Source organism: Rana temporaria, chromosome 9 (genome assembly GCF_905171775.1).
Source record: "Rana temporaria chromosome 9, aRanTem1.1, whole genome shotgun sequence".
NCBI classification, from domain to species: Eukaryota; Metazoa; Chordata; class Amphibia; order Anura; family Ranidae; genus Rana; species Rana temporaria.
The window spans coordinates 29,261,816-29,286,776 of record NC_053497.1 but is presented as its reverse complement, the minus strand read 5'-3'; the positions used below and the strand labels follow the sequence as shown (position 1 = coordinate 29,286,776).

The following is a 24,961-nucleotide window of genomic DNA, read 5'->3' as shown; positions in this document are numbered from 1 at the left end:
GGGGCATTTGTATTCAGCCCCCCTCAGTCAATATTTTGTAGAACCTCCTTTCACTGCAATTACAGCTGCAAGTCTTTTTGAGGGGATGTCTCTAACAGCTTTGCACATCTAGAAAGTGAACATTTTGCCCATTCTTCTTTTCAAAATAGCTCAAGCTCTGTCAGATTGGATGAAGAGCGTCTGAACAGCAATTTTCCATAGTTTCTCAATTGGATTTAGGTCTGGACTTTGACTGGGCCATTCTAACGCATGAATATATTTGATCTAAAACATTACATGTAGCTCTGGCTGTATGCTTAGGGTTGTTGTCCTGCTGGTAGGCGAACCTCTGGCCCAGTCTCAAGCCTTTTGCATACTCGAACGGGCTCTCATCTAATATTGCCCAGTATTTGGCTCCATCCATCTTCCCATCAACTCTGACCAGCTTCCCTGTCCTTAGCTGAAAAAAAATAATAATAAAGAATCCCCACAACAGGATGCTGCCACCGCCATGTTTCACAGTGGGGATGGTGTGTTCAGGGCAATGTGCAGTGCTTTCTGCCACACGTTTTGCCTTTAGACCCAAAAGTAAAATGTTGGTCTCATCTGATCAGAGCACCTTCTTCCACATGTTTGCCGTGTCCCCAACATGGCTTCTCGCAAACTGCAAAAAGGACTTTGCATGACCCCTTTCAACAATGGCTTTCTTCTTGCCACTCTTCCATAAAGGGCAGCTTTGTGGAGAGCACGACTAATAGTTGTCCTGTGGACAGATTCTCCCGCCTGAGCTGTGGATCTCTGCAGCTCCTTCAGAGTTGCCATGGACCTCTTGGCTGCATCTCTGATGAATGCTCTCCTTGCCCAGCCGGTCAGTTTAGGTGGACAGCTGTGTCTTGGTAGGTTTGCACTTGTGTCATACTCTTTCCATTTTCAGATGATGGATTGAATAGTGCTTTGTGAGATGTTCAAAGCTTGGGATATTTTTTAATAACCTAACCCTGCTTTAAACTTCCACAACTATCCCTGGCCTTTATGATGCTGTTTGTTCACTAAAGTTCTCTAACAAACCTCTGAGGTCTTTACAGAACGGCTGTATTTATACTGAGAGTAACACACAGGGGGACTCTATTTACTAATTTGGTGACTTCTGAAGGAAATGGGTTCCACTAAATTTTATAGTTAGGGGTATCAGAGTAAAGGGGGATGAATACAAATGCATGCCACACAAACCATTTATCATTTTCCTTCCACTTCACAATTAGGTGCCACTTTGTATTGGTCTATCACATAAAATACATTTACGTTTTTGGCTGCAACATGACAAAATTTGGAAAATATCAAGGGGTATGAAAAAAATTTCAAGGCACTGTAGCATACAATGAGTAAAAACATTAGCAGCTTTGTGTAGAAAAGTTTTATTCGCATTAATGACACTAACAATAGAACTTTTTACATCAAGACAAACCACACCACAAGTCCAAAATTATTGTTCACGCTTGGATGTTCCCCTTTGCAGTGTATGCTGTGTAGTACACGAAAATGCCGACGAGTGCAGCAAGTACCTCGGTAGACACCCATGGACCATTCCAAGCACCCTATAAAAAATAAAAGAGCAAGCCATAAGAACCATAGATTGTGAATACACTAATAAACTATGAAGGTGACATGATGGTTACCCAGTTAAGCCCAAACTAGAATTGATGAATACTATGCAACTGCAACATATGCCACTGACAGACAGAGTTACTCACCTGGTTTTAATATTTTGGCTGATGATGTTAACATATTAAACAAATTCAAAAGCACTTTGCAATGCATTTGCGATCTATGGCCATCTAGAGGCATTTAGAAACAAGCATCTTGGAAATAGAATACCACCGTTATCACTCTAAGGCTGCATTCACACCTGAGCGTAGCGTTTTGCGGCGTTACCGCGATAAAACGCGGCGGTTTAACACTATTTGCCGCGACAAAACGCGACGTTTACCGCGACAAAACGCGGCGTTTTTTAGAGCCCATTCACACCTAGGCGTATATACGCCTGAAGCGCGACGCTCGTGCCGCTGGAGGGGCGAATTTACATTGATGTCTAGGAGATGGTTCACATCTCACGCCGAAACGCCTGCCGCCTGAAAACAATTCCCGGACCCTTTTTTTCCAGGCGGCTTTCGGCATAGACATCAATGTAAAATGTTTTGTGAAAAAAAAAAAAATAGGTTTACAAATCGCGGCAAAATATGCCGCGTTATAGTGTGAATGCAGCCTTACCGCGATTTGCCGCGACAAAACGCGGCGGTTTTTACCCCGATTTTGTACAGGTCTAGGGTCACCAATGTAAAACGCCCAAACTCGAGCGACAAAAAAGGGTCTAGAACTTGTTTGGGCTTCAGGCGTTCGGCGTTTTGTAGTGGAGATGTGAACCATCTCCATAGAGAATAATGTATTTTTTCCCCCTCTAGCGTTTTGGGGTGTCACGCTTCAGGCGACAAAACGCTCAGGTGTGAATGCAGCCTTATGCCTGGTACACACGATGAGATTATCGAATGATCTGCCTTTTTTTATACTACTCACAGATTGAACCTGAAGAGTTTACTAAAGTCACGAAAATTGTCGTACGACAGAATATAAAAAAAACAAAATAAAAACCGGCAGTGATGTCATGTGTTGTAGTGCATTTTCGGACAACTGAAAAAAAAAAAAAAAAAAAAAAAAAAAAAAACTGATGAACTGTTCTGATCAGCCTAGTATTTCTCGTACCATTTGCTGATCATGGGTCATACTGGAAGATATGCCATCCATGTAGGAGTCTCTACTTACGTCAGAAATAAGACCTACTAACACATATGCCTTTGGGCTAGCATCACTTTAGCGGACGCGCTACACTACAATGAAGTATTGCAACATCACCATAAATGGCATCGCGTTTGCATACATATTTTAACCGCTTCCAATCTGCATCATTGTAAAATGACGAGCAGGGCGGTAACCCCATTGTTATGACGTCCAACCAAGAACGGGCCACGCTCCTACGTGATGGATGACTAATCAGTGTACCGGCCCACTGCCGGTACCATGTGACCAATCACAGCAGATCACATGACTTGAGTTGGAAACAATGAATAGCTTCCTTTCATTGTATACAATTGTGTTGCTACCCGTGATTGGTCACAGTGAACCCATGGTACAGACAGGGCCAATCACAGACCATTTTTACCATATGATTGCCACTGCTAATCACGACAATAGACAGTGACTACACATTGCCATTCATTAAAAATATTTGCTTAGAGCAGTGAAATTCACTGCTCTAAGCAAACAAAGTATGTCAATTAATAAAATAAAATCCTAATCAACTCCCGAGTGGTACAGTGTTACCACTGTATTTGCTCTGGTCACAAAATGTCAGTCAGTGTCCCTAGTCAACCCAACACCTGCCCACACTGCCAAAGGCACCAAAACCTGGTTCAATGACCGTGGGATTACTGTGCTTGATTGGCCAGAAAACTTGCCTGACCTGAACCCCATAGAGAATCTATGGGACATTGCCAAGAGAAAGATGAGAAAGATGAGACTGAACAATGCAGAAGAGCTGAAGGCCGCTATTGAAGCATCCTGGTCCATAACACCCAGAGCCGTTTTAAGGCAGGGCAAAAGGCCCAGTCATTGATGTGGGGCCCAAAGCAGCTGCCTCATACTTGCCAACTATCCCAGTTTGAATTCCCTTGTCCCTTGAAGCTTTAGTCATGTGCTGTGTCCTGATATCTCAGTGTGAAGTGCTGCTACGAATGCTGCCCCTATTGTTGTGTACAGATGACTAACCTGCAGACCCTGTGTTTACATGTAAATAGCAGCAGCATTCATATGTATACCATGGCCCTCTGCAGTAAAGAGATGATTTGCTGTAACCTCTACCAACCAAGGTTGCTGTATTACTGTACTGTAATCTCTAGCAACCACACAAGAAGAAATCATGTGCTGTAATCTCTAACAACCAGTCAGTTAATGGATAATGATATGCTGTAACCTCTGACGACCAATCACAATCACTGCCCGATGTGATACAATAAATATCATATAGACTTAAAATCAGTTTACTGTATGTCTCACGGCAGGTGGAGAGCAAAATTGCAATAAATCTTTATTATTTTAATAAGAACTGTATGCAGTATATACAAACACACATTATCAGTAAAACAAAAACTAAGAAAAAAGAAAATAGAAAAATAACTGAATTAAGCTTACCCTGTGATCAACATTAACTGAAAAGAGAGGCTTGATAATGGAAACATCTTCATTATTTCTCTGGGCCTGTACATACAAGGAATCATTAGAACATTTAACAATTATATTAATAAATAAATAACAGAACCAAGAACTCTCAGCCACTGACCTTTCTCAACAGACTATAGGACTCCTCATCAAAAAACTTGACTTCATAGACCCCAGAGTGAGCATTCTTGTGTTCCAGGCTCCACGATACCTAATAAGACACCACACAAATGGTAATGCATTTTTTGATCCTGTTGCTAGGTTAAAAAGATCCAAACAAGGCCATCTGGTAAAAAGTGGAACACTTATTTGTGGAGATTTTTCCATAAAACACGTCATAAATGCTATAGGAGTTTTAATGTGCATTGCTTCATCCTTCATAATCCAAAATGCGTAAAGAGACCTCAAAAGGAAAACAAATACAGCTACCATGTCAAAGGATTGATAAACTGCAATATTTAACTTTTTTGTTTTTGGGTTTAAATACTGCTTTAAAAAGGGTTTGTAAAGGTTTGTTTTTTCATTTTCAAAATAGGTTCCTTTAAGCTAGTGCCTTGTTGGTTCACTTAACTTTTCCTTCTAAATGTTTTTTTATCTGAATTTCTCACCTCCTGTTCCTCCTCAGTAAGCTTGCCCCCATCATCCGAGCCGTTCTGGCTGGGGGTTAGTCAGCGTGCTCGCCCCCTCCCTTGGGACTACATCCCTGCGGGGAGACGCTGTACACCGGGATGTAGTCCCAAGAGAGGGACGAGCACGCTGACTAACCCCCAGCCAGAACGGCTCAGATGATAGGGGCAAGCTTACTGAGGAACAGAAATAAAAAAACATTTAGAAGGGAAATGGAAGGAAAAGGTAAGTGAACCAACAATGCACTAGCTTAAAGGAACCCATTTACAACCCCGTTCATATCCTTGGTAGAGCATTTAATAAGCCATTAAAATAATTGCATTCATCCTCCTACCTGATATTTCCCAATGTCTTGGCCTCTGGTAACTGGGAACTGCTTTCCGTTCACGTCTGCATAAAGTGCAACATTCTACAAAGGAAGCAGTACAATCATTAGAACCACAAAGTATACAGCACAACAAGATAATCTACAGCAGGTGGTCGGCAACACATCGATTCCAGGCAGGTGACAGGTAGATAAAGTCTATGTCATGCCAACCCACAAGTGCTCCTCCCCCCACAGCCCTGATTGGCGAACAGCCCAAAGAAGAGATGAGCTCAGACGATAAGATGTCTTGTTGCCCAAGCTCGCAGTCTGGGAAGCATAGGCATTCCCTGCAGGACGCCCCTTTAATGTGTGGAATGCCTCTGCCACCTAGGATTTGCTAGCAGCGGGTTCGGGCTCATCTCCCAGCGCGGAGATGACCTCTGTGCCGACAGGGGAGGACCGGTGGGATCAGTGCACAAGAACAGGCAGCCGTGTCACAGCAGCTTTCCTGTGCAGCTCTGCATTAGAAAAACCCTTGTACCCTCCTGACCCCCTGTACCACATCCTCCCAACCCCTTTGTGTGCCCTCTTGGCCCCCAGTATCATGTCCTCCTGTCACCCCCTCCAGTACTATGCCCTCCTGAACCCCACCAGTATGAACTCACCTGTGCCGCATTAGAGCAGGTCAGAGAGATCTCTACAATGAAAACCACTTCAGACGATATAACTGCATCAGAGGTAGTATAGTAGGACGGAACAATGGAAGGTTCTGTGCAAGTTTCAGCTGAAAAGAAAGATATAAAATGATTATGAAATGTAGGTTAAAATAGGTCTAGTCAAATCTCACCCAGAATTAGGTGTGTGTATAAAAAAATATATTCCTGTACATACACCTTCAGACGTATATGTATGCACTTCAGACCTCAGAACCGTCCCAACCCCTTTGTCTTGGAAAAACAATTTTACAGGCCAAATGTACTGCTATCATACTGTACCAATGATGTATGACAAGTGCCCTGGCATTTTATCATCTGCCTCCCCAGCATGGGCAGCGCGTCAGTTTTTTTTTTTCCTTCAGACAACTGGGAATTGTCCTGTCCTGGTTTAGAAGCCAAAAATGTGAAACCATGTATAAATCATATACAGTAAAACCTTGGTTTGAGAGCGTTTTGCAAGACAAGCAAAATGTAATAAATGTTGACTTGATATACAAGCGATGTCTTGATATAAGAATACCGTCATGTCACAACTGAGTATAAAAGAGAAGAGAGAAGCCTCTAAGTGTAGCAATATGGTTACATTTAATGAAGGTACAACATTTAGCAACTCACATGGTTGATGAGTAAAAACAGGCACATCCGGGGTAAAGCGGTCCACATAGACCAACCTCTGCACCACCATTGATGTCGTCCCTTCCAAGAGCGGTTCAAGCCTCGCTTTCAGATCGCTCTACTGCAGGGTAGTCTTCCCGGTCAAGATTGCAGACCGATAGTGCCGAGAGTCAGCGGTGAGGAGGACGGTCTATGTCAGGGATATGCAATTAGCGGACCTCCAGCTGTTGCCAAACTACAAGTCCCATGAGGCATAGCAAGACTCTGACAGCATCAAGCATGACACCCAGAGGCAGAGGCATGATGGGACTTGTAGTTTGGCAACAGCTGGAGGTCTGCTAATTGCATAACCCTGGTCTATGCGGACAGCTTTACCCCGGATCCCTGCATACTTAGATGTGCTTCTTTTAATCATTAACCATGTGAGTTGTTAAATGTTGTACCTTCATTAAATGTAACCATATTGCTACACTTAGAGGCGCCTCTCTTCTCTTTTATACTCTGGAGCTCCTGCTGGATTTTGCTTTTAATCCCCTTGTGGAGGCTTCCATTTGTGGATGGACATTTTATGGTTACACAACCTATTACATGGCTATAATCTTTATGTTCAGGACAATTGAGGCCTACCTACAGCATTTTTATTTTGAGGAGAAAGACCGCAGCTTAGGTAGGTGTGCCTACACTGGCCAGTGTGAAGTATATACCATTTTGTTTATCTACTGTTTCGAGGCTGGAATATTAACATACAATAAGGCAACTCTTCAGGCCAAAACTCCAAGAGTAAAATTATTCTAAATTCCTGAAGTTTTGCTTTAGCACAGGCTACAGGCTTTACAACTTGGATCCCATTATGAAAACGATCCGTGTCCCCCAGTGAGTTACGAAAGAAAAGGATTTTTTTTTCTTGCAGGGAGCATTGACAGGGTTGTAAAGGTTCATTTTTTATTTTATTTTTTAAATAACAAACATGTCATACTTTTCTTCTCTGTGGCAAGGGTCCTTATCGTCTGGGGTCCCCCAGCGGTGCTCCTGGCTCCTCCTCTTCCCGAGTGCCCCCACGGAGACCCACATTCCCCGGACGCACTTGTGTGGCTGCATTCCCAAGTCCTGCTGCTGCATCCATTGACACAGAAAGCAGCAGGAGTCAGCCCTGCCCCACGCGTCACTGGCTTTGATTGACAGCAGCGGGAGCCAATGCTCCTGCGGCTATCATTCCAGACAGAAAATGAGGACCCGAGACAGCGACTGGAGCTGCTCTGCTCATCGCTGGAATGATTGGGTTCAGGTAAATAAAAGGGGGCTCTGGGGGGGGGGCTGATGCACTTCAAAAGGTTTTTCATCTTAATGCAAAGAATGCATGGGGGGGGGTTTACATCTTTAAAAAAAAAAAACTGGCATGACCACTGGCATGTCAATAGTCCCAAATAATTGGAGGGAAAAATATTTGAACTTAAAGAGCAGAGAGTATGCCTGGTGATTTTTTAGCCCATTTTACAAGCTGTGTGTAAGCATATTCACATGTGCAAATAAAGGGGTTGTAAAGGTTTGTATTTTTATTTTCTAAATAGTTTCCTTTAAGCTAGTACATTGTTGGTTCACTTACCTTTTCCTTCCATTTGCCTTCTAAATGTTTTCTTTCTTTGTCTGAATTTCTCACTTCCTGTTCCTCCTCAGTAAGCTTGCCCCCATCATCCGAGCCGTTCTGGCTGGGGGTTAGTCAGCATGCTCGCCCCCTCCCTTGGCACTACATCCCTGCAGGGAGAAGCTGTGAACACAGGGATGTAGTCCCAAGGGAGGGGGCGAGCACGCTGACTAACCCCCAGCCAGAACAGCTCAGATGATGGGGGCAAGCTTACTGAGGAGAAACAGGAAGTGAGAAATTCACAAAAACATTATTTTTCCTGATTGTCTAGCTGACTTTGACAGCAGCGGGAGCCAATGGCACTGCTGCTGTGTGTCAGAAAATCAGGAAGGAGAATCTCAGACAGCCGAGACAGTCGTGGAAGAGGGAAAAAAATAAAATCACTGGACAGAGGGACCTCAAGTATTTGGGGGGGGGGGGGGCTGTGCTACACACCGAAGGATTTTTATTTTAATGCATACACACACACATATATATATATATATATATATATAATTATATTAAAAATAATTAGCAGAGACCCTAGGGCACAGGTGGCAAACACAAAGCCTGCGGGCCGAATCCTGCCCTCCAGGCCATTTGATGTGGCCCTCACACTTCTCCTGCAGCTGCAGCCCTCCTCTGGTCCTACTCCAGACCCATACTTTCTGCTTTGAAGCAATGCATCCAGCTTCTTCCCAGCAGCAGCATAAGGAAAGGGGGTGCACTGTGATGTTAAGAAAGAGTGGGGGACTCAACTTCTGATGGTGGGGTGGCTCTTGACATCTAATGAAAAGGGGAGGGACTGCCCTGGACATCTAATCTTACAGATCAACCGGCCCTTTTGAGGGCAATCATAATGCTGATGCGGCCCGCAATGAAATTGAGTTTGACACCCCTGCCCTAGGGAATAAAATGGCGGTCCGTGCAATTTTGTGTCGATATTTTTCCAAACGTAAATTTTTTAGCAAAAAAACAAACAAAAAACACACATTTACCCCATTTTTTGTATAGTTACACTGAGTAAATAGATACCCAACATGTCAATTGCGCACTCTCGTTGAATGGTGCCAGACTTCAGTACTTAATCTTTATAGGCTACAAATTACCAGTTTAGAGGTACAGAGGAGTTCTAGTGCCAGCTAGAATTATTGCTCTCACTATCGTTTTCAGCGACACCTCACATGTGTGGTTTGAACCCTGTTTACATATGTGGGTGCGACCTACATATGCGTTGGCTTCTGCATGTGAGCACGAGCCGATGGGGTGCTTCAAATTTTTATTCCCCCCCCCATTTTATTTCTATTACAAGGAATGTAAACATTGGAATGTAAAAATTCTTGCCTTGTCCCGGGCGCTGACAACCCTCGTTACACCACTGACTGCATATATAATTTTAGGAAAATACGAGTATAAAATAGTTTACCATTTGCCAATAATAAAAATCTGGTCACTTTAGGTTACTGTTCCTTTGACATTAGGCGTTCTGTGATTGGTGGACACACCGCGCAAGTGACTGTCTGCATTGCAGACCCAGAAGATAGGATCGGTGTGATAGTGGTGATTCACAGGGATTGGACAGATGAGCAAGATTGGTTTTAACTAGATTAGTACAAATATTTTTATTAAAGCGGAGTTCCACCCAAAAGTGGAACTTCCGCTTAATCCACTCCTCGCCCCCTTAGGGCTCATTCACACGGACGGACCGTTCGGGTCCGCCTGTCAGTTTTGACGGCGGACCTAAACGGCCGCTCCATGCATCCCTATGGAGTGTCGGATGTCAGCGGACACATGTCCGCTGACATCCGACCCTATCCGCTAAAGAGAGGACGTATGGGGGGCACGTCCCCATCCGTCCATGAGGATCAGATCGGGTAAGATCTATTGAAAACGGACATGCTGCCCGTTTTCATCAGATCGCTCCATAGGAGACAGCGGTGCCCGACAAGCCCCTCCCCGCTCAGTGAGCATGGAGGAGCTTGTCATCCGTTGGCGGAGATCTGCGGACTCCTGCTGAGCTGGCGGGAGCAGGCGGACTCCGCCTTGTCTAAGGGCTGCATTCACACCTGAGCGTTAGTCGTTCAGTTGTTTTTTTCGGGCGTTTTGACGCGCGTATTCATGCTTGTTTGCATACAGCGTCGTCCAACATTGTTGTACTTCAACATTTTTTATTTTAGCCAATAGGAAAAATGATCATCTTTTCATCACTTGTTGCCATGTTGGTAGATTTTTTTTATCTTCTGCCTGGGTGAAAAGTTCTATTGATTAAAGCGACGAAACGCGCGTAGCGAACGCTCGTTGTCGCTTGAATCGAGCGTTTCCATTACTTTCCATGGGTTATGGAAACGCTCAAAAACGCCCAAACCGCGCGACAAAAAAGGGTGCAGAACTTGTTTTGGGCGTCGGGCGTTTTGGAGTGGAGATGTGAACCATCTCTATAGGGAATAATGTATTTTTTTCCCCTCTAGCGTTTTTGAGCGTCGCGCTTCAGGCGACAAAACGCTCAGGTGTGAATGCAGCCTGAATGAGGCCTTACATGCCACGTAATTTTTTTTTGGGGGAGTGGGGCTTCAGGAGGAGTGGGACTTCCTGTCCCACTTCCTCCTTCAGCCGAGGGGCTGCTAAGGCGAATAGCCTAATCGCCTTTCTGTAGCCCCTCCCTGTAGGCCAGGGATGCCCAACCTTTTGAAGAGCGAGGGCCACATGAGCGACTTGGTAACTGGTTGCGGGCCACAATAAGTGGAGCGGACGGAAGACAGAATCTGTGTCTGCAGAACGGACACGGACACAGCCCACTCTAATCTGTGGGCCCTCCCATCCAATACAACCAGATGGAAGGGGACAGATCCCCTTCTGTTTTTTTTTTGTATTGGATTGGAGGTAGGTGGGTGCAAACGGACACATGTCCGTTTACATCTGCCTCTACATAGAGATGAATGGAGGGTCGGTGTGGGTTGAACCGATCACGTGAAATGGGCCTAAGGCTGCTTTCACATGGGTCGGCAACCTGTGGTCTGGGCTTGCGAACCTGCTATCCCAAAGCAGGAGGCCGCGGGCCACATCAGAGGGCTCCGCAGGCCACATGTGGCCCCCGGGCCGCTGGTTGGGCACACCTGCTGTAGGCGATCGCCTGGGACACGTGACAGGTCCCAGGCGATTGCCTGTCCAATTGGATGACGCGGCGGCGCATGCGCAGTGGGTGCCCGGCCGTGAAGCCGAAAGCTGTCACGGTCGGGTGCCCACACTTGGAATGAAGACGCCGGCCGGAGAGGGGGGGGGGGGGCAGAGGAGCGGAGCCCCGGCCGGCGCGTCGCTGGAACGTGGAGCAGGTGAGTGTTTATTAAAAGCCAGCAGCTACACTTTTTGTAGCTGCTGACTTTTAATAAACATAAAAACAGCCTGGAACACCCCAATAATAATAATAAAAAAAACGCACACAAACAGTTAAAGTGGGAGTTCACCCATAAGACAATTTTTTCAAACAACCCCCTTAGATTCCTGCTCGTTTTGTCTAGGGGAATCGGCTAGTTGTTTTAAAATATGATCCGTACTTACCGTTTACGAGATGCATCTTCTCCGTCGCTTCCGGGTATGGGTCTTCGGGAGCGGGCGTTCCTTCTTGATTGACAGGCATCCATCGCGTCACTCGTAGCCGAAAGAAGCCGAACGTCGTTGCAGCTCTATACTGCGCACCGACGTTCGGCTTCTTTCGGAAAATCGTGACGCGATGGATGCGACCGTCGGAAGCCTCTCGGAAGACTGTCAATCAAAATAGGAACGCCCAGTCCCGAAGACCCATACCCGGAAGCGGCGGAGAAGATGCATTGCGTAAACGGTAAGTACGGATCATATTTTAAAACAACTAGCCGATTCCGCTAGACAAAACGAGCATGAATCTAAGGGGGAAAAGTGTTCTCTATGGGTGAACCCCCGCTTTAAGGAAAGAGCCTGGATGCCGACCGAGGTTTCACTGGTGTGTACTGTCGTGAATCCATTGGAACGCATCGCATTTGCGTTTGGAACGCATTGCGCATGCGCAGTTAGCCACCACGTGACTTCCGGAGCATTGTACGATAGGCAGCAAACTGTGACAATACACCGGCCGGCGCGTCGCTGGAACGTGGAGCAGGTAAGTGTCTGTTTATTAAAGGCCAGCAGCTACACTTTTTGTAGCTGCTGACTTTTAATAAACATAAAAACTGACTGAAACACCCCTTTAATAATAATAATAATAATAATAATATTAATAATAATAAAAAAAAAACAACACCACACACGCAAACAGTTGAGCTTTAAAACGTGTACAGCTCACGTCAGTGGTCCGGCCTATTACAGAAGCGGAACCAATGGTTCGGATCTGACCTTCCTGTAGCATGGAGTACACTATGAGAGGATCACTGAGGAGACCCACCATAAATCCATTGCCATGCATAGCGGCTGTAGTGGCGAGGATTCGAACTCACCACCTCTGTGACTTCATCACTCTCCTCACCTCACAGAGCATCTACCCGCTGCTCCATCCCCAATCATTACGTACACACAATCCTTTCTATAGGGCAATTGCCACCATGTACAACACAATTTATATTGCTACGTAGTACATGAGGTCAATTCACAGTCTAGAGACACAAACTAAAAAAAAAATACAATCACCACAAACCTCACTAACATTACCCATCATCATACTTCATATACCAATACAAAAGATAATGGTTTCTCACCTCTACAGTCCGCCGCAATCACCAGCAACGCCACCAGCAAACCGAACGCTCCAGCCATGATCCCAACTTTACACACAGAACAGCGGCGTCTGGATCAGGAAGAGAGAGTCAGCCAAGGAAGAGGGAGGAGTCACACTTAGGCCACCTCAGCGTGAAATGTAACACGTTGTAACGTGAAGATTCGGGGAATTCACCTCTTGCAAATGCGCAGGCGCCGGTTTCAGACAAAATAAGCCGAGCGCCGAGCCGAGACCGCTTCATAGAAATAAGCCCTTACATGGCGGAGCGGGAGGGGATACCGAGCTTCATGCTGCGAGACAGCTTAGTAGAAATAAGTCCTTGCGTGATGGAGCGAGAGGGGATACCGATGTAAAGAAATAATTCTATGAAGCTCTCTCGGCGCTCGGCTTGTTTTGTCTGAAACTGGCGCTTTTGCAGGAGGGGAAATACCATCTTTCATTGGGATGATGACTACAGACGCCATGTTTAGTTCTGGCAGCATTGCCAAAGTATTGCCGAAATGACAATAAATCAACAAATTTATGAATATTTAAATACATAAATAAAGTGCTCTCGATGTAAACTATCACACGTTGCGCAGTCTTGTAAATATTTACTTTCCAGGTTTAAATATGGCCGTCTAGTCATTTGCCATCTTTCATTGGGAGGATGACAACGGACGCCATGTTTAGTTCTGGCAGCATTGCCAAAGCATTGCCGAAATGACAATAAATCAACAAATTTATGAATATTTAAATTTAAAAAAAAAAGTGCTCTCGATGTAAACTATCACACGTTGCGCAGTCTTGTAAAGATTTACTTTCCAGGTTTAAACATGGCCGTCTAGTCATTTCCTGTCAGGGACGAAAGCCAGTGTAAGGTTGACGCATGCCCAGTGAGGATGCTTAGGAGGGGCCTCTGCAATAGCATCGTTTTGCTCAGAAAGTCACTTGACAGTCCTTGGAATTGGATAGTTCAAACATGGCTGGCAGGACGCTGTCTGCTTGTTACAGGTTCCTTCTGTCTCCTCTGCCTATCAGGGCTGGATTCGGGAAACAGGTAACGAATCCGTTTTTGTACAGTCATTGCATTCGTTCTCCATGTATTTTCTTCTAGGGCTGGTAAATGCATTGCATGTGTAAGTTGTAGTTTTATAAGAGATGACATTAGAAATGTAGCAATGCAATAAATGTTTTTTTTTGTCTGCTGAAACAGCTGAAGCTTTCCCTATAAAAAAAAAATACATCACAAACATAATGCAGCCTGGAAAAAGCATTAAAAGAGAAGTATGGGCTTTTTATTTTATCATTACACTTGCCTAGGTGAATGCAGCATTGGTCCTCCGCCGGTGTTCTGACGAGAAAGGTCCCCCGTCGAATAATGCACGCCCTGTACTGTACAGGCACAGTACGAAGCACAACAGAGCCGCCGAAAGGATCCGAACATGAACAGTTGTACACGGCGCCTGCGCACAGCAGATGACTTTGTGCCACTCGCTTCCGATGCTTGTGCAACTCTACAAGGGGCGGATATAATGTGGATTAACCACTTCCCATCCCGCCAAATGTCAAATGACGTCTACCCAGGTGGCTCTGCCATCCTGGGTGGACGTCATACGACGTCCTCAGGCCTCCCGGCCGCTAGGGGCGTGCAGGTGCCGATGCGCGTGACTAGTGGCCGCGGTGTCTGCCGGGTACCCACGATCAGCAGTTACAGAGCCAGGGACGTGGATCTCTGTGTGTAAACACAGAGATCCACGTCCTGTCAGGAAGAGGAGACCGATGGTGTGTACATAGGGACACCGATCGGTCACCTTCCCCAGTCAGTCTCCTCCCACTACAGTTAGAATCACTCCCTAGGGTACACATTTAACCTCTTGATCGCCCCCTAGTGTTAACCCTTTCCCTGCCAGTCACGTTTATACCGTAATCAGTGCATATTTATAGCACTGATCGCTGTATAAATGCAAATGGTCCCAAAATTGTGTCAAAAGTGTCCTAACTGTCTGCCGCAATATCGCAGTCCTGACAAAAATTGCAGATAACCTCCATTACTAGTAAAAAAAAAAAAATAATAACAAAAAAAGTCATAAATCTATCCCCTAAACCAATCACTATACGCTTATTGCGATTTACCAAAAATATGTATAAGAATACATATTGGCCAAAACTGAGAAAAAATGTAAAAAAAAAATTTGGGATATTTATTATAGCAAAAAATATTGTGGTGTTTTTTTTTTTTTCAAAATTGTCGACCTATTTTTTTGTTTATAGCGCAAAAAATAAAAAACGCAGAGGTGATCAAATGCCACCAAAAGAAAGCTCTTTTGTGGGGAAAAAAGGACGTAAATTTTGTTTGGGAGCCACGTTGCACGATTCTCGCAATTCTCATTCAAAGTGTGACGGCGCTGAAAGCTGAAAATTGGCCTGGGCTACAAATACTGTAGCTTCTGACTTTTAATATTGGGACACTACTCTATCCAGGGTTCCGCGATATCGGCACACCAGCCAATTTTCAGATTGACTCTCGGGTGCTGCCGCCGCTGCCATTCGTATAAAAGGGAACCCCGCAGTAAAGCCTTTCAGCTTCACAGCTGTTTCCCTACTGCGGATGTATGAATTGCGCTGCGCGTTCTAATTGGCCTGACGGAGTAAGGAGGAGCGGGACCGAACTTCTGAGGGACAGCGCCGTCTCCCGAAAGTGGGGACCGGTACCTGTCGGAAATGAAAAGGTGCCGAATGTGGCACTGTAGGGGGGGGAAGAGTCGGTTAAGTGGAGGTTCCACTTTTGGGTGAAACTCCACTATTAGCTTCTCTGAACATCACTTTGGTGCTTTTATTTAAAAAAAATGTTTTGAACCATTAAACACTGCTCTTACAATACCAATCTATACAGCCTATGCGGCCATGCACACCAGGTAACATAGAGCTGCTCTTGCAGGCATATAAATAATAAAAAAGAAACGCCCAGACGCCTCTACCTACGGTGCTTTTTTCTGCCCTTGTGCATGAGTTCATTACAAAGGATGCAGGACCTATTCTATTTTTTTTGTTGTTTTGTAGTATTTCCTTTGCTATTAAAGCGGAGGTCTGCCTTAAAAAAAAAAATTAAAAGTCAGCAGCTACAAATATTGCAGCTGCTGACCTTTAATAAATGGACACTTACCTGTTCAGGGTGCCCACGATGTCTGTAGCCGATGCCAATCAATTGCTCGGCTCTCGGCTGCCCCCGCTGCCATCTTCGGTGAGGGAATCACTTCCTGGTTCCCTACTGTGAATGCACGAGTCGCGCTGCGCGTCCTCACTGGTCCCTGCTGTCTTCTGGGACCTGTGTGTTTCCCAGAAGACAGCAATCAAAATCAGTCAGGTAATCAGGGGAGATGGGTCAGGCTGGGTTGGGGGCTCCGTGTCTGAATGGATACACAGCGCTTTGACTCGGCTCGGGTACCCCCATAGCAAGCTGCTTGCTGTGAGGGCACTCAGTAGAAGGGAGGGGCCAGGAGCTCTGGCGAGGGACCCGAGAAGAGGAGGATCCGGGCTGCTCTGTGCAAATCCACTGCAACAGAGCAGGTAAGTATAATGTTTTTGTAAAGGCTCGCCTTTTTGCTTTAAAGAAAATAACAATCGTTAATAACAATGTTGCATTGTCCATGTCTGTCATTCTCCTACTTTAAAGCGGATGTGCCATAAAAAAAAATATTAAAAGCCAGCAGCTACAAATACTGCAGCTGCTGACTTTTAATATTTGGACACTTACCTGTCCTGGAGTCCAGCGCCGTCCGCAGCAGAGGACAAGCGATCGCTCGTCACTCTGCTGCCCCCTCGCCATCCACGGTGAGGGAACCAGGAAGTGAAGCGCTCCGGCTTCACTGCCCGGTTCCCTACGGCGCATGCGCGAGTCACACTGCGCCTGCCGATTGGCTCCCGCTGTGTACTGGGAGCAGAGTGTTCCCAGCACACAACGGGGGGGGGGGGGCAGCGGGAGGTGACATCATGCCCGCAGTCTCCCCGAGACTGTTGTGGCCGGAAGTGGGTGCAAATACCTGTCTTTAGACGTTCCTATTTGATTGACAGTCTTCCGACGGTCGCATACACCGCGTCACAATTAGCTGAAAGAAGCCGAGCGTTGGTGCGCCTCTATACGGCGCCTGCGCACCGACGTTCGGCTACTTTCGGAAAATCGTGACGCAATGTATGCGACCGTCAGAAGCCTGTTGGAAGACTGTCAATCAAATAGGAACGCCCACTCCCGCAGCCCATACCCGGAAGCGGCGGAGAAGATAGCTCTCTAAAACGGTAAGTACTGCTTAGATTTTAAAAAAACTACCCGATTCCCCTTGACAAAATGAGCATCAATCTAAGGTTAAAAATTAACTTTTCGGGTGAACCTCCACTTTAAGTATTTTATATTATGAGGAAAAAGTATTGAACAATGCATTTAAAAAATATTTAAAGATGTTCACAATGTAATATGTTTTGGTGTGCTTTATTGCAGGCGTTTTCTGTGTCTGTTGCATCGGCTCAGCAAAGAGATTATTCGTCGGTAAGTGTGGTATAGCCCTTCTGTTAAAGGGGTCATAATTGAAATTACCCCACCCATCTTCCAGCGCGAGAGCGAAGGGCTGCAACTGCCTACTGGAAACGCGACACGCTCTGCTGCTCCACGACACCCTGACCTGGGTCCATTTTAGGTGATTTAGGGGAAACCTTACATTATCAAATAATCTAAAATATGAGTTTCCTGAAGATACCCTCTTTTTCTCACAAATTGGATTTCTTTTCTAGGATGCACAGGACTGAGTAGCATAAGGTTAAAGGGGCTGTAGAGTCAGAAGGTATTTTTTATCTTGATGCATTATATACATTAAAGCGGTAGTTCACCCGAAAAACAATTTTTAACATTAGATCGAGGCTCATTTTGTCAAGGGGAATCGGGTAGTTTTTTTAAAATCAAAGCTGTACTTACCGTTTTAGAGAGCGATCTTCTCCGTCGCTTCCGGGTATGGGCTGCGGGACTGGGCGTTCCTATTTGATTGGCAGGCTTCCGACGGTCGCATACATCGCGTCACGAGTAGCCGAAAGAAGCCGAACGTCGGTGCGGCTCTATACGGCGCCTGCGCACCGACGTTCGGCTACTTTCGGAAAATCGTGACGCGATGTATGCGACCGTCGGAAGCCTGTCGGAAGCCTGCCAATCAAATAGGAACGCCCAGTCCCGCAGCCCATACCCGGAAGCGGCGGAGAAGATCGCTCTCTAAAACGGTAAGTACTGCTTCGATTTAAAAAAAAAAACACCCGATTCCCCTTCACAAAACAAGCATCAATCTAATGTTAAAAATTATGTTTTTGGGTGAACCTCCACTTTAAGATAAAAAAAAACCTGTATGCAAAAGCCCCCCTAATACTTATCTGAGCCCCATCTCTGTCCAGTGGTGTCCACAAGTGTCTTGGCCATCCAAAGCTCTCTCTCCTGACTGGCTAAAACACAGCAGCGGCTAGCAGCGCATTGCGGGCAGTATAGCCACGCTGTCCCATTGATTTCAATGGGCAGCAGCGGTGGAGGAGCGGTATACACACTGCTGCTTCACCGCTCCAAAGATGCGGCTAGCAGGACTTTTTTTTTACCGCCCTGCTAGTGCAACACTCCAGTGTGAAAGCCCTCGGGCTTTCACAATGGAGCAGCTTTTTAAGGACGGATTACAGGCACTATTTTTAACGCTATAGCGCCTGCAATACGCCCTCAGTGTGAAAGGGGTCTTAAAACATACAATCCCCTCTGCAAAATAACATTGTGCCCCAGTGTCTGCGTTATATAAAAAATCTGCTGATCTGTACTTTTTTTTTTTTTATATCGCATCTCCCGACACTCTCGTAACTCCTTGGCCCCTCCCTCTATAGCTGTCAGCCAGGAAGAGGAGTGAAGAGAGCTGAAGCGTCACGTGAGCGCCGGGAGACGCTCTAATATAAGGTACAGATTGGCATCTTTTTTTATATAACACACACACTGGGGGACATAATGTTATTTTACAGAGGGGATTTTATGTTTTTATTGTAGTGATGTAACAAGCAGTTTAAAACCAGTGAAATATATAGTAAATCGCACAGACTTCACCCAATGTGTAAAACAACTTGGGGTTTAGGGATGTATTTTGGGGATTTTTTTAACTCTAAAGTTTTTCATGGTTGAACCACTTGAAGGCAAAGACTTTCTGACAAAATGTGGGGACAACTGCGCTAAGTTGGGTACTAAGGTTTGGATTGATAAGCAGCAATTAAAGGGTATAAAAACAAAAAGATGTGGAAAAGAAAGTAATTGCGCTAAACCAAAAATGATTGTTCATGTGTATAAACAAACATATGTGGGCGTCAGCCCAAATGATATATCACATGTGGCCTTGATAGCACTCCAAGCAATAAACAGGTGTATAGTGTCTCGGAACAGGAAGGCCAAAACCACCCAAAGCAATCTGGGTGGGTATGGCGTTAATAGGTCCGGATTAATAATTAATCAAATATATAAAATATAGTGATTGCTCACAAGACGCAGACCAGCGAGTGCTTGGTGACGCGCATGCGTGAGGCCTCCAGAACGAGGCTTGGTTTTTGTTATTGTTTTGTTGGTTGTCCATAAAAGGGGGATGGCTCTGTACGCTGCTCGTGCCCCGAGACGAAGTGACCTATCACGAAACGCGTTGGGCGGAGCGAGCGACGTGCTGACGTCATCCCCCCTCATCGCTGAACTCTCAACACGAGCGGCTTACCTGGAAACGTCCGGCCGGCGTTACAGGCTGAATGCATTCTAATGTCTGCTCAAATGTGAGTGTTTGACCTGTTTTTACATAGTTTTTAAATAAATCATCTGGTTTTATGCTATGTGGAACATTTTTTCTTTTTCATACGCTGCTATATGAGTCCTGTATGAACCCCTATCTTGCTGTGGACACATCAATCTGCAGTTCATGCGGTGTGGATACATCAATATTAGCCCCCATAGTGGAGCGACATGCTGAGTTTGGTCCATTAGGACCTTTGTTTCTGGTAAGCAGATATATATTCGGTGGTGGATTCACATATGGTGACCGGGACCATTTATTTGGATTGTGCACGGGTGTTTCTTCATCTGAATCTTTCACGGACTCCTTTTTTTTGGCACTTATTCAGACATACATATGGACTCTGGCTGTTCATGTCTGAACTGTTTATATTTGCATCCTCACTTATGTTCACAATCTATATTGTTTATGAGCTTTTTCTATAGTGTTGTGAGCAATCACTGTATTTTATATATTTGATTAATTATTAATCCGGACCTATTATCGCCATACCCACCCAGATTGCTTTGGGTGGTTTTGGCCTTCCTGTTCCGAGACACTACAATATACACCTGTTTATTGTTTGGAGTGCTATCAAGGCCACATACGATATATCATTTGGGCTGACGCCCACATATGTTTGTTTATACACATGAACAATCATTTTTGGTTTAGCGCAATTACTTTCTTTTCCACAAAGACTTTCTGACACCATTTGTTTACAGGTTTAAATCAGTATTTTTTGCTAGAAAACTACGTATGACCCCCCTATATACAGCATCTCGCAAAAGTGAGTACACCCCTCACATTTTTATAAATATTTTATTGTATCTTTTCATGTGAGAACACTGAAGAAATTACACTGCTACAATGCAGTTTTTTCCCTCAAAATAACTTGCACACATCTATTAACCACTTAAGGACCGGACCAATATGCTGCCTAAAGACCCAAGGTGTTTTTACAGTTCCGGGCTGTGTCGCTTTAACAGACAATTGCGCGGTCGTGCGACGTGGCTCCCAAACAAAATTGGCGTCCTTTTTTCCCCACAAATAGAGCTTTCTTTTGGTGGTATTTGATCACCTCGGCGGTTTTTATTTTTTGCGCTATAAACAAAAATAGAGCGACAATTTTGAAAAAAATGCAATATTTTTTACTTTTTGCTATAATATCCCCAAAAACATATATAACATTTTTTTCCCCTCAGTTTAGGCCGATACGTATTCTTGTACCTATTTTTGGTAAAAAAAATAAAATCGCAATAAGCGTTTATCGATTGGTTTGCGCAAAAATTTTTAGCGTTTACAAAATAGGGGATAGTTTTATTTCATTTTTATTAATTATTTTTTTTTTACTACTAATGGCGGCGATCAGCGATTTTTTTTTCGTGACTGCGACATTATGGCGGACACTTCGGACAATTTTGACACATTTGACACATTTTTGGGACCATTGTCATTTTCACAGCAAAAAATGCATTTAAATTGCATTCTTTATTGTGAAAATGACAGTTGCAGTTTGGGAGTTAACCACAGGTGGCGCTGTAGGACTTAGTGTGTGTTTACAACTGTAGGGGGGTGTGGCTGTAGGAATGACGTCATCGATCGAGTCTCCCCTATAAAGGGGATCACTCGATCGATGCAGCGCCATAGTGAAGCACGGGGAAGCCGTGTTTACATACGGCTCTCCCCGTTCTTCAGCTCCCGGATCGCTCCCCGTGGGAACCCGACCGCCGCGTGTAGCGGGGGGGTCCCGATCGGACCCCCGACCCACGTCTAGGCAGGGACGTACAGGTACGCCAATGTGCCTGTACGTGCCATTCTGCCAACGTATATGTACATGCGGTGGTCAGGAAGTGGTTAATGTCTAAACTGCTGGCAACATAAGTGAGTACACCCATTAGTGAAAATGGGGCCCAATTGGCAATTTTCCCTCCCCGGTGTCATGTGACGTCTTGGTGTTACAAGGTCTCGGGTGTGAATGGAGAGAAGGTGTGTTAACCACTTAAGGACCGCCTCCTGCACATTTACGTCGGCAGAATGGCACGGCTGGGCACAGGCAGGTACCTGTACGTCCCCTTTAAGTGCCCAGCCGCGGGTCGCGCGCCCGCGACCCGGTCCGAAGCTCCGTGACCGCGGCACGCGCGGACCCGATCGCCGCCGGTGTGCCGCGATCGGTCACTGGTGCTGAAGAACGGGGAGAGGTGTGTGTGTGTTTAACACACCTTCCCTGTTCTTCACAGTGGCAATGTTACTGATCGTCTGTTCCCTGATATAGGGAAAGGCGATCAGTGATGTCACACGTCCAGCCCCGCCCCCCTACAATTAGAAACATATGAGGTCACACATAACCCCTACAGCGCCCCCTAGTGGTTAACTCCTAAACTGCAATTGTCATTTTCACAGTAATCAGTGCATTTTTATAGCAATTTTTGCTGTGAAAATGACTGGTCCCAAAAATTGTCCGATATGTCCACCATAATGCTGCAGTCACGAAAAAAATCGCTGCCATTAGTAGTAGTAAAAAAAAAAAAAAAAAAAATTAATAAAAATACCATAAAACTATCCCCTATTTTGTACACGCTATAAATTTTGCGCAAACCAATCGTTAAATGCTTATTGCGTTTTTTTTTTACCAAAAATAGGTAGAAGAATACATATCAGCCTAAACCTGAAAAAAAAATGTTTTTTTATATCATTTTTGGGGGTATTTATTATAGCAAAAAGTAAAAAATATTGTTTTTTTTTTTTCAAAATTGTCGCTCTATTTTTGTTTATAGCACAAAAAATAAAAACCGCAGAGGTGATCAAATGCCACCAAAAGAAAGCTCTATTTGTGGGAAAAAAAGGACGCCAATTTTGTTTGAGAGCCACGTCACATGACCGCGCAATTGTCAGTTAAAGCGTCGCGGTGCCAAATCGCAAAAACTGGCCAGGTCCTTTTACCTGCGTAATGGTCCGGGACTTAAAGCGGTTGTAAACCGCATATATAATTTTTTTTTTTAAACCTGCAAGGCAAAAGGCATAATCAGCTAGTATGCACCGCATAATGGCTGATTATGAAATACTTACCTCGGAACGAGGTGAAGAACACTTACCTGGTCCACGCCGAGCGAGATGTCATCTTGCTCCGGCGTGTCTTCCGGGTATCGCCGCTCCAGCGCTGTGATTGGCTGGAGCGGCGATGACGTCACTCCCGCGCGGGAGATTTAAAATCAGCAAAGGTCCGGCGGCTGCCGGTCCTTTCGCCGTGGATTCCCCCTGCGCATTGCGCCGCTGCAATCAGTGGCGCATTGCGAGGGGAATATCTCCTAAACCGTACAGGTTTAGGAGATATTCTTTATACCTACAGGTAAGCCTTATTATAGGCTTACCTGTAGGTAAAAGTGAAAAATAAAATAAGGGTTTACAACCACTTTAAGTGGTTTAATTTCGTGTTTTCGCTTTCCCTCTCTTACTGGTCACTGAAAGTTCAACATGGAGAATAACGTTCTTACCGGATGTCTCCAATCTACAAGCCAATCTCAATGCTCTGTCTAATTGGGCTACTATGTGGCAAATGAGGTTTAATGTTGATAAATGTAAAGTTATGCACTTGGGCTAAGAATATGCATGTATCATACATACTTGGGGGATCCGTAGGGGAGAAGGATCTGTTTTTTTTTTTAGTTGATCATAAGCTCAATAATAACATGCAATGCCAAGCTGCGGTTTCCAATAGAGCAAAGTCCTTTCTTGTATTAAGAGAGGTATGGACTCCAGAGAGAGAGATATAATTTTGCCCCTGTACAAATCATTAGTAAGACCTCATCTGGATATGCAGTTCAGTTTTGGGCCCCAGTTCTCAAAAAAGATATGGGAACTGGAGAAAGTGCAGAGAAGGGCAACCAAACTGATAAGAGACATGGAGGAGCTCAGCTATGAGGAAAGATTAGAGGAACTGAATCTATTCCCTTTTATGGAGATTAAGGGGGGATATGATCAAGATGTACAAATATTTAAGTGAACTTGGTGTTGAGTTATTCACTTTATTGTCAACACAAAGGACAAGGGGGCACTCTTTACTTCTAGAGGAAAAGAGATTTCACCTCCAAATACGGAAAGGTTTCTTCACAGTAAGAGCTGTGAAAATGTGGAATAGACTCCCTTCGGAGGTGGTTCTGGCCAGCTCAGTAGATTGCTTTAAGAAAGGCCTGGATTCTTTCCTAAATGTACATAATATAACTGGGTACTGACATTTATAGGTAAAGTTGATCCGGGGAAAATCGGATTGCCTCTCGGGGGATCAGGAAGGAATTATTTCCCCTGCTGTAGCGAATTGGATCATGCTCTGCTGTTTTTTTTTGCCTTCCTCTGGATCAGTGGTCTCCAAACTGTGGCTTTTTTCTGGCCCTTTGGGCCCTATTCCTCCCACTGATACAAGACACTATTCTGCCACCTGCCACGAACAATGGGCCATCATTTCTTCCACTGACACCAAAAATGGGGTACTATTCCTCCCTATGATACCAAGGACTGGGCCTGTTCACACATTGAAGTGTGTGTTGTCCATGTGTTACTCACATCTTCACATGCTGTGCAATATTGCAGCCTATTAATTTGAATGGACTGCAAAACGCACTGGAACATAGAAATGGAGCACATGTGATTTGGTGCCTGCAAACACGCTGTATTTGTGAGATATGCATTTGGGGTGCCATTAACAATTTGTGGGCACCTGCATGCTCTCGCAAGGGTAGGAAACTCACGGAATGCAAACTGTTTTGGTTGGAACAGGTGATGAAACGGCACAACTTGCCTTTTGAGGAATAATCTAGTTCAGCCTACACTGTTTTGGCTTCATGTTTTTTTTCTAATTTGTGCTTTCTTTTTCTCAACAGCAGCAAATCATTGTAAGTATATTTTTTATTTCAAAATTATTTTGTGCAAATTATTTGTGTGCTTTGTTTATGGTCGCATCACTAATGTGCTTTTACACTTCCATGAATGTCTGTCTGTAGCATGCTTCCTATTCTGCTTAATTGGCTTTCTTCCAATTGTCTGATTTGTGTTTAGTGCTAATCACACTCTTATGCCGCCTACGCACGATTGAAATTTCCGACAAATGTTCAATGTGAGCTTTTGGTCGGAATTTCCGACCGTGTAGGCCCCATCGGACATTTTCTGTCGCAATTTCTGACCGAAAAAATTTGAGAGCTGGTTCTCAAATTTTCCGACGGGAAAAGTTCTTGTTGGAAATTGCGATTGTCTGTATGCAATTCCAACGCACAAAAATCCTACGCATGCCCGGACTCATTG

At 44.9% G+C, this 24,961-nt stretch overlaps 2 protein-coding genes across 4 annotated transcripts in view; one reads left to right on the top strand and one right to left on the bottom strand.

The window, feature by feature from the left end:
• Positions 1 to 1,375: 1,375 nt before the first annotated feature.
• On the bottom strand, positions 1,376 to 12,999 carry SSR4 (signal sequence receptor subunit 4). Its single transcript, XM_040323032.1, has 6 exons — positions 12,856 to 12,999; positions 5,848 to 5,966; positions 5,210 to 5,284; positions 4,370 to 4,459; positions 4,222 to 4,287; positions 1,376 to 1,574 (listed from the first exon to the last, which is right to left on the bottom strand). Exons 1-6 carry the CDS (start codon positions 12,911 to 12,913, stop codon positions 1,470 to 1,472), a joined length of 513 nt encoding a protein of 170 aa, XP_040178966.1. The 5' UTR covers positions 12,914 to 12,999; the 3' UTR covers positions 1,376 to 1,469.
• Positions 13,000 to 13,748: 749 nt separating this feature from the next.
• Positions 13,749 to 24,961, top strand: part of IDH3G (isocitrate dehydrogenase (NAD(+)) 3 non-catalytic subunit gamma) — a 48,186-nt gene continuing 36,973 nt past the window's right edge. For 2 of the 3 annotated variants that reach the window (XM_040323030.1, XM_040323029.1), the window contains exons 1-3: positions 13,750 to 13,914; positions 17,350 to 17,397; positions 24,544 to 24,555. In XM_040323030.1, the coding sequence (XP_040178964.1) occupies positions 13,837 to 13,914; positions 17,350 to 17,397; positions 24,544 to 24,555 (138 nt within the window). In that variant the 5' untranslated portion in view covers positions 13,750 to 13,836. Of the gene's footprint in view, positions 13,915 to 17,349; positions 17,398 to 24,543; positions 24,556 to 24,961 lie in introns of all 3 variants that reach the window. The other variant, XM_040323031.1, reaches the window with a different exon arrangement.

Bases quoted from the DNA above. Each gene is read 5' to 3' on its own strand.
- SSR4 (XM_040323032.1), bottom strand. From the start codon at position 12,913: ATGGCTGGAGCGTTCGGTTTGCTGGTGGCGTTGCTGGTGATTGCGGCG. The intron at 5,285-5,847 runs GTGAGTTCATAC...CTTCCTTTGTAG, and splicing joins CCTGCTCTAATGCGGCACAG to AATGTTGCACTTTATGCAGA. The intron at 4,460-5,209 runs GTAGGAGGATGA...GTGTCTTATTAG, and splicing joins AAGACATTGGGAAATATCAG to GTATCGTGGAGCCTGGAACA.